This window comes from Halichoerus grypus, chromosome 11 (genome assembly GCF_964656455.1).
Source record: "Halichoerus grypus chromosome 11, mHalGry1.hap1.1, whole genome shotgun sequence".
Classification (NCBI taxonomy): Eukaryota; Metazoa; Chordata; class Mammalia; order Carnivora; family Phocidae; genus Halichoerus; species Halichoerus grypus.
In genome coordinates, this window is record NC_135722.1 from 72,834,161 (window position 1) to 72,850,285 (window position 16,125).

The following is a 16,125-nucleotide window of genomic DNA, read 5'->3' on the forward strand; positions in this document are numbered from 1 at the left end:
GTATTCATAACACTGCCTCTGTGTGGCTGAATCTTCCATTTTTCTCAGAACCACCGTGAATTATACTTGCTTCATGCTGATTAACTTTTCTCCTGAGAGACACTTTTAAACAATAGAAAGATTTGCGCCACTAGAAAAAATTAGCATTTACAGTATTATAATAATGAAAAAGATTGGGTTTGGGTAATGGTCTGCTTGGCTGCTGGCAGAACCAACTGCAGACTTTGGTTTGGGATTTTTGTTCTTGTTTAGACTGACAGGAGTGATATCATATCCTTGTCGATGAAATACTCTTTTTGCTTGTAAAGCTCTGCTTAGACTCGGGGCTCAAGCAGACAAACAGGATTTTCCTGGGAGGAGTGAAAAATGAACTTGGTTTTAGGTTTTACGTCTCAAGAGTATTTTGGATTTGGCAAACTGCTTTTCACCGTTGACTTCAGTGAAAATAGATAACAAAAACTATGAGACTATGTGGGTGATTATTTAACATTAATAAGGTTTTCCCCCTCATGCCGGCCTTTGTTATTTATAGATTTTGAACCTTCTGGGTTTTTTTTAAGGATTTTATTTTTAAATAATCTCTATGCCCAATGTGGGGCTCGAACTCACGACTCCCAGATCAAGAGTCATACGCTCCACCGACTGAGTCAGCCAGGCACCCGTTTATTTTTCTTTTTAATGAGAAAAGAGAAGAGCATAGCCAGCTACAGAACAGCTGTCTCATTCTTCAGTTGGAACACGGAGATGTGCTTATATAACAAGTATTGAAGCCATTTCTTCAGGGATAACTCCCAGCTTAGTTGAAATGAGAATCCATACCCAGTGATATGGTATAGGAAGAATAATGAACTCGTCTGAAGAATCCTGGGATTACATTCCACCCCCCAAGTTTTCCAGGCAGCTGTTTGACCTGTGTGGGCCACAGTGTCTAGCTTGGGCTCAATCGGTGTCTCCCCAGCTGTATTCCAGAAAATACCCTTTCTTCTCTTGTGGGTGGCTGTTGTGGGGGTGGGGGGACGGGGAGGAAATTCATGGTGAAATAGATTTTAGAAGTTGTGCATGTTATTATACACCTTAGAATCACAGTTCGAGTAGTATATTTGTGTGTGCAGCAGGTATTCACTGAATCCTGACCAAGTGCCAGAGAACTTTACTTCTGCTAGTGGGGATAGACAACAGACACCATGCTTTCATAAGGAGACAGCAAAGCAGGGTAAGTTATTAGAGGTGACTAAGGACAGGAAAAGGGGGATGTTTATTTTGGAGCATACAAAATGCTCCAAGAAGTTTTAAAGTGACAAATCTGTTTATTCAACCTGCACTTCCTAAAATGTTTTAGTTGCACACCCATTCCTGTGTCATAAAGTAATGTGTCATGGGACATGGTTTGGGAAATGGTGGGCTAGCTATTGACCCAGGGTCCATAAGTTTTATAATCATAATTCCTGATTTGTCCGATGATTCATGTAGATCTTCTCTCTGAAGCATGTTATACAGTTATAGTGGATGCTGACCAGACAAATTTTACTCCACAAACATTTATCAAATTTTTGCCTTTTCCAAGCACTTTGTTAGATAGATACCATGAGAAGAAGAAATAAGAGAGATTATTGTCCAGCACGTAATTTAAAAACACACATAAGTAACTTTAATACAGGAAAGAAAGTGCTATCAGAGAGGAACATATAGATAAAATACAGACAAGTTCAGAGCAGGTTTTCAGAGTATGGTTGTGCCAGGACCAGCATCTCCTGGGAACTTGCTAGAATTATAAATTTTCCTCCAACTGATCCAGAAACTCTGGGATGGAGCCCAGCCCCACTGGGATTCCGATGTTCGCTAAAGCTTAAGAATCACAGCTTTAGAACTGGAGCTCACTTTGGGGACGCCTGGGTGCCTCAGTTGGTTGAGCGACCAACTCTTGATTTTGGCTCAGGGCATGATCTCAGTCAGGGTCATGTGTGGGGCTCTGTGCTCAGCGCGGAATCCACTTGAGATGCTCTCCTTCTCCCTTTCCCTCTGCTTCTCCCCTGACTCACATACTCTCTCTCCCTGTCTCTAAAATAAATAAATAAAATCTTAAAAAAAAAAAAAAAGGACTGGAGCTCACTTTTGAATAGAAATCTCTGGGATTGCTTCACAGAGTAGGTGGCATTTCAGTTAAATCTAAGAAGATGAGTAAAATTTGTAGAGATGAACAAGTAGAGACCTGTATTCTTAAATGAGGCGGCAGCAGTGAGCCGCATTCACAGGAGAGACCTGAGGTCCAATTTTAGCTTTTTTACCGGCAAGCTGTGTGACCCTGTCCAGATCACTTAACCTTCCCCAACGTGTTCCCTCCACTTTAAAACTAGGGTGTTGCACTAGACAATTTTATGATCCTTTTGACTGTAAAACTCAGTGAGTTTACATGGCCCTGGTTCAGTATATCATGATATAATCTGAATAATGGCATGACATGAATTATTTGTGACCTGACTGCCTAGTATATTATCCTCTGCACTCTCTAGCTACAATGGTTTGTATTAAGAAAACTACAGAGTAAACATTTTTTCTTCTCTTCAGGCAGCCATTAGCGTTAGCCAGAGAGTAAAACTTTATTCCCAAATGTGTCATACAGACAGTCTATAACTGATTTCAGGAGCAAAGACCCAGAACATAAAGTAGTGCCACGAGGATGGTAATTCGAACAGTATCAGAATAGGCTGCTCAGGAAGATAAGGTTTAGCAGTATCTGGCTGTTCTGGGACTCATCACGGCAAGGAGGAGTCCTGCTAGAACTCCTCAGGAATTAAATGCCAGGTCTGAGGAGTAGCTCCCTATTGCAGCTGTAGTTTCCTGAGTTGTAAAGTAGACGTGTAGGCGTTGGAGTCCGTTACAGAGCTGCGGCCACAGCCCTCGACCCATGCCCCCAGGCACACGCCTTCTCTGGCACTGACCCCAAGCCAGGGTGGGCATCTGGGGTCTGTGAAAGGGTGGCTTTCCTGTTAGGGCTGGGCTACCCCAAGGGCTATCCCTCTTGACCCTTTCTCCTTAGCCCAGTTTTCATTTGTTTTCCGTCTTGTATCCCCTCTTCTGAGCGCCTTCATCACTGTAATGTCAGTTAATATTTATGGAACGTTTGTCTGTTACATGACGGTGGGAGCTCTTATTATCCCTAAGCTGAGACTTAAAAAGGTTTAAGTATTATCCCAATGTCACCCAGCCAGTCGGTGACAAGCCTGGATTCAAGTCCGGTTTCTCTGACCTTTGGGTCTACTGTAGTAATCATTCGCTTTCAATAAAGATTTTTACCTTTGATGTGCCTTTTGCTACTAGAAAAGGAAGTGTCAGAGGAGATTGTAAACCCCCCACCATCCCTACCGTGTGACTCCCAGATTTTGTCTTCTCTGAAAACTGCCTTAGTTAATGATATGAATAACTAACAACTGTATACTTACCATGTGACATGAACTGTTTTAAATGCTTATATTTGTTAACTCAGATCTTATCTGGTCAGCATTATCGTTCCCATTTGCGAGCAGAAGAAACTGAGGCACAGAGAGGTTAAATAACCTGCCTGATATAACACAGTTAGGAAATGGCAGAGCAGGGATTCAAACCCAGGCAGTCAGGCTCCAGAGCATGTGTCCGGGACTCACTGTGCCTACAGCCCATGTGTGAGCCTCTGACTCAGTGACCGCGCACGCGTGCAGCTTCTAACGCAAGTTGTCTTCATCAAGGATGCCAGGGAAGGGGAGGCCCTTCAGAGACTGACTTTGTTCTTTGTTTTACAGCCTATCATAGCACATTTCCCAAGCACCCCGTCTGCCAGTAAAACCCTTTCAAAATATACAAGATAAGAGATGGAATGAAAATAGAATGTTCTTGCAAGATGCCTTTTCCAGCATTCAGAAATCCCAGCGATTTAAGGAGGCCCGTTTAATGATGGCAGAAAAGAGCTTCCCCAGGTTACCCAAGCAAGTAGAGGCACCCTGCAGAGTCCAGGCTCCCTCAGAGAGATGGCCTTTGTAAGAGCTGTGAGCTGCCCCCAAGGTCACCCGTATTTATTCATCTCTGGAAAGAAAACTCCCCATGCCCTTCTGAGTCTCAGGCTAAGATCCTCTCTCTCTCCGAGCTCACAGGGCAGGATGGGGGAGGCACAACCAACTGCTCTGAAAAATAATGTCTCCAAGATTGATGGCTTGATGATTTCTTTGGAGATTATATCAAAAAATATTGATTATGTTACTAAGTCATAGAAAATAGGCTCTGAGGTTGGGAACTAAGTGCTTTGTTTAAAATAATCCAGAAGCAGTAGAATAAATCAATACGCAGAGCATCTAAAACACCGTAACTATCATATTGGCTTCACAGATAGCTTGGCTTCAGTGTGGAAAAGCATACTATTTTTTTTAAAAAAAACAACTTAACAGTTGTCTTAGCATGCTAAAAAAAGGAGCCAAAATCTTATTCTAGTGTTTACTTTCAGAATTTTATAGAATTCCTCACTTTTAGCACTGATTTATTTTCTAAGTCAATGGAGAAAACTGCAGGTTTTTAAAATAGTTGGTGCCAAATAGGACTTTTTTTTTTTTTTCCAAAATAAAGATGCCGAAACTTGATGACATATTTTGGTCTCAACCGAAGCTGACAAGCTTAGTCCTGCTCAGGTTTTTGGAGTTAAATCCAAATTTCTGTACACAACAATGCCGTTCCATTTCAGTGTGGTTTGTAGTGTTTTCTATTGCATGTAAGACTCCTGACTCTGTGTTATAAGAAAAAAAATTGCAGCAGTGTATCTTGCTGAAAGAAAAACTCAGCATGCAAACATTCCAACTTTCGAAGAGTTAAATCGAATGATGTTTTTTCATGTTATGACAGCATTCTGTACTGTGAAGGATTCACCCGGAAGGTCTTATTGAAGTAACTGCCCCCCGGGGCACTTAAATGTTTACTTACAGTTAACTGCTTAGAGGAGGGAGTAGCACTGGGGAGATTAACAAGGTGTCAGAAGACAAAGATCCCTGCAAAGTGATGATAAACCACAACCCTAAAATTGTTACATAACTCAAAGAAAAACTAATTCAGTTGACACATTTCCATGTGGTATCAGCTCTGAGCCTGGGAGTCTTGAGACCTGGTATTAGTGAGTCTCTTTATCTTTATGGGTCTCAGTGTCCTCATCCGTAAAGTCAGGAGATCAAACCAGATGATCTTTAAGGCTTCTTTGAGTTCATATAATTTCTTAAGTCTGTTTCTGGAAGTGAGATGTGTGTATTTTCTGGGATTTGGAAACTGAGCATGTTAAAGGCTTCTGGGCCCCTGGTTCCATCAGTACCTTGATGTCCTGTGTGTGTGTCTCCTGTGTGGGATGTGTGGTGCTGCGTGCTGGCAATAGATTGATGGACAGATGCAGCTCCTCTCTTCAGTCGGGGTTGAAAATGGGGATGCGAGATGGACTAAGAAAAGTTCATTTGACAAAGTATCAGCAAAACCACGCTTGTAGGCTGTGCCCTCGGCATAGAAGGGCCAGTGGGAAATGAGGCAGAGACTGAATTTGCGTTTCCCTGGAGATGCTGGGAGTAACCCCAGTTTTCTCCGTTGAGAGGCTATCGATGGCCTCTGGTCATTCCCTGGAAGAGCATTGTCTCATTCCATTATGTTCATAGTGAACCTAAAAATCCCTCCTCTACTTTGGAGCGTTCTCAGATGATGAAATAAGAGTCTATTGAGTTATATGCGGTATTAATAAAGCTTCTGCTGGTTTATATCTGTGGTCCCTAAAGAGGGCTCTGTCACTCCCATGGGTCAGCCAAGTGTGCTCCTCGAAGAGGCAGCTCTAAATGCACTGGTCCCGTGGGGTTCTCCATTCACCTGGGCAGGCTATTTGAGCCTACTACGTCTGACTTACGGCTTCTCACACTTAGCATGTGAGCCGCTTCCTAAGGACGGACAGCCAAAGCAATTGCATGTGAAATTAACTCCTTTCCTTTTATAAAAAGTTATCTCGTCTTTCCACTTTTCATTTGTACTGTCTATTCTGCTTATGAAATCCCTATATTAAACTGTACTCTTTCTACTTGCTACTCCCGTTTCCTGAGTTGCTTCAACAGATGACAGCAGCAAGACATATTTCATCCTCAGTTGGAACCAAGCAAATGTGTGCCCAGAAATCGGCTTTAGAGTCTTCTGTAAGGCGGAGTTGGAAAAAAGAAATGAGAAAGCCTTGAGGGGTGTGCAGAGGGCTTGGGTTCTAATCCCGACTCTGCTACTAGGAGAATGAAGTTGTCTAGTTGCATCTACTAAAAGGGTAAAATAACGTGTGCCTTGCCAACCTGGGTATAAAAGTGTTTTATAAACTACAAAAACAATTGATAATATTTTAAGATGTTAAACTGTTATAGGAGATTTTTCAGCTGATAGCCGGTAATTGGAACTAATTTAAAACCAGAAAGGAGATAACCACGTAGAGACACCATAAATTTATCATTTATTAATGATAAATGGTGACTAGTTCGACAGAATTAAATTATGTCATGTGTGCTTCTAAGGGCCTGAATTCTCAGCCTCATGATACTGGATTCTGTATAAATCATGGTCAGTTTTAAAGTTAGCACAACAAAAGTTGATAATGCCTTATAAGCATTTCTTTAAAAGTTATAAAGGTAACTATATAACCATTGATGAACAACGTTACTTGGAAAAATATTAGAAAATGCAAATAATCCCCCAGATCCCACAACACAGTTAATCCTTTTTAAATGTAAAATTGCACTTGTGCATTGAGATGTTTAAGTAATAATACAATCATAACCACCCATACTGTTTTATGATCTTTTTTCCACTCAGCATTACATCTTACCACATTTGAAAATGTACATTTTAAAAATAATTATTTTTAATGGCTGCACAGTATTTCACTTTATGAATGCACCACAAATTATTTGATTTTCTTTTTTTTATTATGTTCAGTTAGCCAGCATATAGTACATCATTAGTTTTTGATGTAGTAGTCAACGAAATTATTTGATTTTCTATTGATAGGCAGCTAGTATCTTTTCAATTCTTTTGTCTTTTAAACTGTACCTTAAATGTACACTTGTCTAATTACTTCCACTGGGTAGCTGCCTAGAAGGTAATTCTAAGTGAAAGGTAGATGCATTTTTTTAAGGCTTCTAATACATATTTCTAAATTGACCTTCAGAATGCAAGAAATCTTGTACCAATGAACAATTCCAGCAGCAGTGTAAAAGTGTGATTTATAAAAATCAAACAATGTAAAGTTAAATCCTAGTGATTTTGAACTCCTTGCCATCTAGTATGGTGAGGTCTCTAATTTTTTTTTCTTGCATTGATGTTTTGGTAAGAAGGTTTTATAATGAAGTTTTTAAAAAGCACTGTTTCATCGCAGCGAGTTCCTACACCTTCTCCCACTTTCCCGTAGGTTAATTTATCTTTTCTCTCTCTTTCTCCCCCCGCCCCTTCCAGGATGGAGGTATGATACGATGGATATAACTATGGGATACTGTGTGGGTACACGGCCTCCCCCTTCTTGCCTCATCCTCCTGCTTCTCAAGCTTCTGGCCACGGTGTCCCAGGGGCTGCCGGGGACCGGGCCCCTCGGCTTCCACTTCACGCACCCTGTGTACAATGCTACCGTGTGTGAGAACTCAGCCGCAAGGACCTACGTCCACAGCCAGGGTAGAATGGGCATCACCTTAATAGATCTGTCCTGGGATGTCAAATACAGAATTGTATCTGGAGATGAGGAAGGCTTCTTCAAAGCAGAGGAAGTCATCATTGCAGACTTCTGTTTCCTCAGAATAAGAACTAAAGGTGGCAATTCAGCCATATTGAATCGGGAGATTCAGGACAATTATTTATTGGTAGTAAAAGGTTCTGTCAGAGGAGAGGATCTTGAAGCATGGACCAAAGTGAACATACAGGTTTTAGATATGAATGATCTGCGACCCTTGTTTTCACCCACAACGTACTCTGTTACAATAGCAGAAAGCACACCTTTAAGGACTAGTGTTGCCCAGGTGACCGCCACAGATGCCGATATCGGCTCCAATGGAGAATTCTACTACTACTTTAAAAACAAAGTTGATCTCTTTTCAGTTCACCCCACGAGTGGTGTCATCTCTTTAAGTGGGCGGTTAAATTATGATGAAAAGAATAGATACGATCTGGAGATTTTGGCTGTGGACCGGGGGATGAAACTCTACGGAAACAATGGAGTAAGCAGTACTGCGAAGCTTTATGTTCACATTGAACGTGTAAATGAACACGCTCCAACTCTCCATGTGGTCACTCACATTCCTTTCTCGCTGGACAAAGAGCCGACATACGCTGTGGTGACAGTCGATGACCTAGATGAGGGGGCCAATGGAGAGATTGAGTCTGTTTCCATTGTGGCTGGGGATCCTCTAGATCAGTTCTTCCTGGCTAAGGAAGGCAGGTGGATGAATGAGTACAAGATTAAGGAGAGAAAGAAGGTCGACTGGGGGAGCTTTCCTTATGGCTACAACCTCACTCTTCAAGCAAAAGACAAGGGGTCACCTCAGAAATTTTCAGCAGCAAAGATCGTCCACATTGCCAACCCCCAAAAAGACACCGTCCCAGTTAGATTTGAAAAAGAAATGTATGATGTGAGCATTAGTGAATTCTCCCCTCCTGGTGTTGTGGTTGCTATAGTAAAATTAAGTCCTGAACCGCTTGATGTGGAATACAAATTATCTCCTGGTGAGGACGCACAGTACTTCAAAATTAATCCTCGGTCAGGTCTGATTGTCACAGCACAGCCACTGAATACTATTAAGAAGGAGGTTTATAAGCTGGGAGTGACAAACAAGGAAGGAGATTTGAAAGCACAAGTCACCGTTGGCATAGAAGATGCGAATGACCACACCCCAGAATTTCAGCAGCCACTGTATGATGCTTTTGTGAATGAAAGTGTCCCAGTGGGCACAAGTGTTCTGATGGTTTCGGCTTCTGATAAGGATAAAGGAGAAAATGGGTACATCACCTATAGTATTGCCAGTCTGAATTTGTTACCATTTGCCATTAACCAGTTTACAGGTGTTATTAGCACAACTGAAGAATTGGATTTTGAATCCTCCCCAGAAACTTACAGGTTCATTGTAAGAGCCTCCGACTGGGGTTCACCATACCGCCATGAAAGTGAAGTAAATGTGACTATTCGAATAGGAAATGTCAATGACAACAGCCCTCTCTTTGAGAAAGTGGCTTGCCAGGGAGTTATTTCCTATGACTTTCCAGTTGGGGGTCACATCACAGCTGTCTCAGCAATTGATATTGATGAACTTGAACTTGTAAAGTACAAAATCATCTCTGGAAATGAACTCGGTTTCTTTTATTTAAACCCAGACTCCGGTATTTTACAGCTTAAAAAGTCATTGATGAATTCTGGCATCAAAAATGGTAATTTTGCCCTCAGGATTACAGCAACCGATGGAGAGAATTTTGCGGACCCCATGTCTGTTAACATTTCAGTCCTACATGGGAAGGTGTCTTCAAAGAGCTTCAGTTGCAGAGAAACTCGTGTGGCTCAAAAGCTGGCAGAGAAACTACTCATTAAGGCAAAAGCAAATGGGAAACTGAACCTGGAAGATGGATTTCTTGACTTTTATTCAGTTAATAGGCAAGGACCACATTTTGACAAGTCATTTCCTTCTGATGTGGCTGTGAAGGAGAATCTGCCCGTTGGGGCTAACATCCTGAAGATTAAAGCCTATGATGCTGACTCTGGCTTCAATGGAAAGGTGCTGTTTACAATATCTGATGGGAATATGGACAGTTGCTTTAATATCGATATGGAGACAGGGCAACTTAAAGTCCTTCTGCCAATGGACCGAGAGCACACGGACCTCTATCTCCTTAATATCACCATCTATGACTTAGGTAATCCACAAAAATCTTCATGGAGGTTGCTGACCATCAATGTGGAGGATGCTAATGACAACAGCCCAATTTTTCTCCAAGACAGTTACTCAGTTAACATTCTCGAAAGTTCAAGTATTGGCACTGAGATAATTCAAGTGGAAGCCAGAGACAAAGACTTGGGTTCTAATGGTGAAGTGACTTACTCAGTGTTGACGGATACGCAGCAGTTTGCTATCAACAGCTCAACTGGAATCGTCTATGTAGCCGACCAATTGGACCGGGAATCTAAAGCGAACTACTCTTTAAAAATAGAAGCCAGAGACAAGGCAGAGAGTGGCCATCAGCTGTTTTCGGTTGTCACTCTTAAGGTTTTCTTGGATGATGTCAATGACTGTTCCCCGGCTTTCATTCCCAGTAGCTACAGTGTGAAGGTTCTTGAAGATCTCCCCATTGGCACTGTCATTGCTTGGCTGGAGACCCATGATCCGGATCTTGGGCTAGGGGGTCAAGTGCGCTATTCTTTGGTCAATGACTATAATGGGAGATTTGAAATAGATAAAGCAAGTGGTGCCATTCGCTTGAGCAAAGAACTGGACTATGAAAAGCAGCAGTTCTATAACCTCACGGTTCGGGCCAAAGACAAAGGGCGACCAGTGTCTCTGTCATCTGTTTCCTTTGTTGAAGTGGAGGTGGTGGATGTCAACGAAAACCTCCATACTCCCTACTTCCCAGACTTTGCTGTTGTTGGGTCTGTAAAAGAAAACTCACGCATCGGAACAAGTGTACTGCAAGTGGCTGCCCAAGATGACGACTCTGGGAGGGATGGAGAGATCCAGTACTCCATCAGGGACGGCAGTGGTCTCGGAAGGTTCAACATAGATGACGAGAGCGGTAAGTTCACTAGTTTGTGCCAGAAGTGTTGTGTCCCATCTCCCGAATTGTAACATTGGAGAAGAAAAGGAATCTTCTCCCACTGAAATAGAATGACAAATGAGTTTGCATTTGGTGCAGAGATGACTCAAGTGAAAGCATTATGTCAGAACACATTGGTTTGTAAGAGGACGTGTTATACGGTGGTTCTCACCATGGTTTTCAACGGGAGTCCTGTTTCCTGGTTTTTGTTTTTCTTGTTCAGCACTATTACCAGGTTATCTTTTGATAAGCATAAGTAATTTTCACCTCTGTTGATTACACTTCTGACCTTCACAAAGTTAAGGGCCCTGATAAAGTAAATTACATTTGAATTGGCTTTAAATTAGAAGTGTGAAATGGATTTTCAAATGGGTCTTACACACCAATCTTTCCCTTTCCAGTAAAGTTTTGCTGAAGTGGTTTTGCAGCAGTTGCTTGGCCTTTCATGTTTCACAGGCACATCTAGCCTTTGAACGACAGGGATTTGCACTGGAGATACTCAGTTAATATATGGCAGTGTTGTCATGAGAGGCTGGAGGGGGCATGTTGTGGATTGTACTCATAAAAAATGGATTTTAAGATTTTATTTATAAGAACTGATTGTTTTATAGAAACATTTTAAAATGTGGGGCAAAATTGCCCCAGTATTTTCATTGTCCCTCACCTATTTATTTACTTTTGATCATAGATACAGACACACACACACACACATATGCACACACATTTTTCTATTCTTGTTATTGTTATTTATTTTAAACAGACATGTGCCTATGTGTGTGTTGTGTTCTTTGATTAACACTGTGCATTTTCTATAGATTGTAGTCATCTCAACACGGGCTGTGTCTTCTTTACTCTCAAGTAGATAGTAATATTAGCTGTTCACAGTTTTCAAGGTACATTTATATGTATTAACTAATTTTCTGCAACACAGGGTGCTTTGTTCCCAGTGATAAAAATGATTATTAAAACAGGTAGTGGGGGGGGTATTATTATAGTGGTGGAAAAAGGACTTGAGAAATTGTATTAACTACTGGATGGAAGTTACAAAACTGTATGTACCATCACAAATTTACACTGTAGTTTTTATATACACGTGCCTTAATTATGGCCAGTGTAAATTGTAAAATTGGTCTCCATAGCCATAATGAAGGAAAAGATAAATGTCAAGGATCTGATTTGGCCACACACTCTATTTTATTATGTATCATTTTTCATTCGACTGGAGTATATTTTCATCTTTGAAATACAGAATGAGAAGGGGAGTATGTTTACTGAGTGTCTACTCTGTGCTAATACTTTGCTACCGCTAATGACCTCATGCAATACTTAAGGTGGGCACCACACTTATAGTAGGGTCTTGTTTAATGATCCCAACTGCCCCAGGAGGTAGAACTAATAATCATCAAGTCGTGAACTGATACGCAGAGAAGATAGATAACTTGGAGCCTTGTTTCAAGGTCAGCTCAAAGTAACTGCAGTATAGTATGCTATCTCCCACCTAAAGACACATATGGGCTTCCTCATGTTTCCAGATACACTTGAATTTGGTGTTGATCTAAAATCTATTAGGCAATAAGTGTTAAACAGTTTTCAAAGCCCTTACAGTCCATTGACTGATGGCACTGGCCATTAGTCACCCTTCCTTTTTCCTCCTCATCTCATTGTTCGTGGCTCTCCAGTGAGAGAAGCTTCTCCTCAGGACTCGGGTGGATGTGGGTAAGGTAGGCCAAACAGGAAGGTGTCAGGTGGACTCATTAGCCACTGCTACGTAGAGGACTGCATCAGCCACATTGAGTTGGTTTTATTTGGAAGTTTCATGTTGGTGTAGCTTGGTGCAGGAAAGAGCAGGAACAACCAGTGAGAGTGGCCTAGATTTTCCTTATTTCCATGGTATTTTGTTCTCATCTTGGGTGTGATTTCAGAAAATGTGTGTATAGTTTCATCTGATGATATAGCTTCTGTTATAATTCTTGACTCCAAGAGTTTGATATCCTTTGCCTCTGTTGAAAAAAAAAAAAACAAAAAAAAAAACTCACTGCTTTGACTTTGTTCTGTTAGATTCTGGACTGTATAAAATAAATTTTGCTGTGGATGATAATAACGCCACTCACATTTTGACATTGCTTTGTGGCTTAAAATGCTCATTCTGATAAACATTAACTCTTTTAGGTTAAAGCATAGCTAAGTGAGTTGTGTGAGGTCACATACCCACTGGAGGACATAGATGTATCTAGAACCCACCTGTCTCCTCTCTCTTAACCTGTTGCCCCTTTCTTTGCACTCGCTACACATTCTGATTTACTTCCCCAGAGAATTTTTACTTTTTAAAACTGTAGTAGCAATTTTTTTACCCTCTTTACATATCATTTTTACCTTCTCTTAGAAAGCAAAACTGTTTTTCTCTAGGTACATTGTAGGACTGGAGGTTGACATTTTTTATGAAGTTCAGAATTTCCATATAATAATATCCTGAACCATCTGACTTCCTCCCCTCTTGTCTTCCGTATATTTTAATTTGCAAGCCCAGGAAACTGGTGAGGAATGATTGCCAGGACTTGTGTCAGCTGGATGCTGGGGTTGAGGAGAATTTTGGCAAATGTATGTCCCAACAGGAGAAGCCATCACCATGGTGCTGTCGGGCTTACATTACTGTGGCAGTGTCCATCAGCTCTTTGCCTCCAAGTGCTGCAAATCATGGCTCGATCTGCTGGCAGAGTGAATGGCTCTTTAGCCCTGCAGCCGTTACTGAGTCTCAAGTCCAGACTCTGCTGTCTTCATGTGGTCCTTTGGCATAGGATGGACTCAACTTGTTTGGTTTTCTTTTTGTCTTTCAAGAACCTTTAAGTCAGCTGCCAAAAATTATTTAATGGCTTGCATTGTCTAGTGGTTCTCAAACTTAGGAGTGCTCATGAATCACTGGAGAGTTTGTTAACAAATGCAGATTCCTGGGCCCTTTCCCCAAAGATTCTGAGTCACTAGGTGTGGGGTAGGAGCCCCAGGGGGATCTTCATTTAAGCCCTCCAAGCTTTCCTTCTATATGGGGCTCGGAAACACCAGCCTGAATCTTACTTGGGCTCCTTAGAGAATGCCTACCAGATTATATCTTTTCTGTAAAGTCCTTTTCCTTATTCTTTTGAAAGGCAGGAAATGGAGCTCGTATTTTATAAATTTCTTTTCTAGTCAGGTTTTACTATCCAAATAAATCTTCTATTATTCATTGGTGGTGATAGTTTTCTGAATGCCTTCCTGATGGATCAAAAATCTCTTTCTGTGCTTCAGTAATTGCCGTGCTCCTGTTTTGTGAAGCTGCTTATACTGGGAGTAGTCGATCCATTTAGTAGTTTTTATGTTCTTGATTTTTTTGGGGGGAGGGTGCTCAGCGAATAAAACCTTACCTTTGAAAATTTTTTTTACCATGCACAGGCATTTAATAAATGTTTAATAATGTTCACAGTAAATGGATTAACTGGGAGGCCCCCAGCTACAGTGGATTTGATCACAATTTAAATTACTAGTCTGGAAGATGCAATTTAATCATTTTTCCTTCACAAAGAATGCATTCTTATTCTCTGACACAATAGGAATTCATATTCTTGACTACTCAGAAGTTTTAGAAGGTTTAGAAAGAGCAGGTTGTATTTTTTTAAACTGTGATTTTCTGTTAGATTCTTTTGTAGGCTGCAAACTTGAGCAATGATTTCATTGTTTTATTTACCTGAAGTTAAAGAAATATTTTAATTGGGATAAACGGCTTCTCATTCAGCAAATGCATCGTGGATAATTGGGAAGATATTTTGGCTATCCATTACTGCTAATTATATTATTTCTTTCATTTACCAAGTATCTGTCTTGTGCCAGGCACTGTGCTAGGTGCTTGGGTGGTGCTGTTTCTGATTGTCACAGGAATTCCAGCAAGGTAGGGTTTCCTGAGGCTTGTTCAATCAGGGTCACACATCTGGGAGTTGTCAGAGCTGGGACTGGGACTGAGTGCAGTAGACTCCAAATCTCACGTGAGCTCCCCGCCTTTGCCACCCTAGCATGCCTTAGTAACTTTGTTGAGTGTGTGTAGTATTTCTGCATAACAGACAACTACAAAATCTCAGTGGTTTATGGAAACAGTTTTTCTCCTTGCTCTGAAGTCTGGGGGAACAGTCGAAGATGCAACTGTGGTTTGAATTATAGCCTGCCCCACAGGCCTAGCCATTCCAAGACCCAGGCTGAAGGAGTACCCACTGTCTGGGACATGATACTGTTCTCACTGTAGAGGTCAGAAGCTCCGGAGGGCTGATGGAAGTGTGTGGTACCTCTTAAAGCCCCTGCTCAGACCTGGCCCACGTTCTGTTAGCCGAAGCGGGCCATGGGGCCAAGCTCAACATTGAGGTGGGGCAGAGAATATTTTTCTTGTGGAGGGATGGCGAGGAGTGAATAATTCCCGCATACTAATACAGCCTGGCAGAGCATACATTCATATTTACCTTTCTTTAAATTGAAGCTGCAGCAGGCATTTCTCCAGCATATGCGAGCCTAGAATGCTCTCTTTATTCCAAATGTTTCTCACCACCGTATCATCATCGAAGGTTAATTGTGCGCTCCCCGTGTGCAGGGCCAGGGCCGGGCACTAGTGATCAGAGAGCTACAGGTGTAAGACTTAGCCTTCCACGGTGGGAAGTTTCCTGGGCCATCTGAGAGGTCAGAGGCAGCTGCAGGTGGTGACGCTGGTGGCAGTGGTGGCCGTGGTTACCATTCCCCGAGCGCTGTCTGTGTGCCAATTTCTGTGCGATATGTTTTCTACCCATGTCTGATTCTGGCGTCGCACGAGGTGGGCACAGTTGTGTCCTTTTTTTTCACACATCTGGTGTCTTAAGAGAGAGAGCTCACATGCACAACACATGTGCATTTATATTTACCTTTCTATAAATGAAGCTGCAGGCAGCATTTCTCCAATACATGTAAGCATAGGATGCTGTCTTTATTCCAAATGTTTTGGTATGACCGGCAAAGGCTTAGGAAACCTACAGTACATTTGGGTTCACACAGACACCCAAAAGAGGCATCTCACACTTACTAAACACTGTAAAGCTAATTATTATTTTCAGTGAACATGTTGTTCCAACAATAAATGAATAACTTTATAATTGTGTTCAGTATCTGTGCTAGCTCTCTCCCATTTACCTCTCCAGATCCATTTTCCACCCTTCTTTCTGCTTTGTGTCCAGATGCCTGAGTTCCTTGGCCTGTGGGCTCCTTTATTCCCTGACATCTGTCAGTTCTGCCACTGAGAATGTAGAGAAGAAGAGAATTAGGTCAGGGTATTTATCCTTTTGA

The 16,125-nt window shown here is 41.6% G+C and overlaps 1 protein-coding gene across 5 annotated transcripts in view; it reads left to right on the plus strand.

Annotated features, from left to right (window-relative positions):
• Positions 1-16,125, plus strand: part of FAT3 (FAT atypical cadherin 3) — a 660,051-nt gene that overhangs the window by 132,222 nt on the left and 511,704 nt on the right. For 4 of the 5 annotated variants that reach the window (XM_078058674.1, XM_078058677.1, XM_078058676.1 and 1 more), the window contains exon 2: positions 7,471-10,779. In XM_078058674.1, coding sequence (XP_077914800.1) covers positions 7,488-10,779 — 3,292 coding nt within the window. In that variant the 5' untranslated portion in view covers positions 7,471-7,487. Of the gene's footprint in view, positions 1-1,120; positions 1,214-7,470; positions 10,780-16,125 lie in introns of those variants that run through there. The other variant, XM_078058675.1, reaches the window with a different exon arrangement.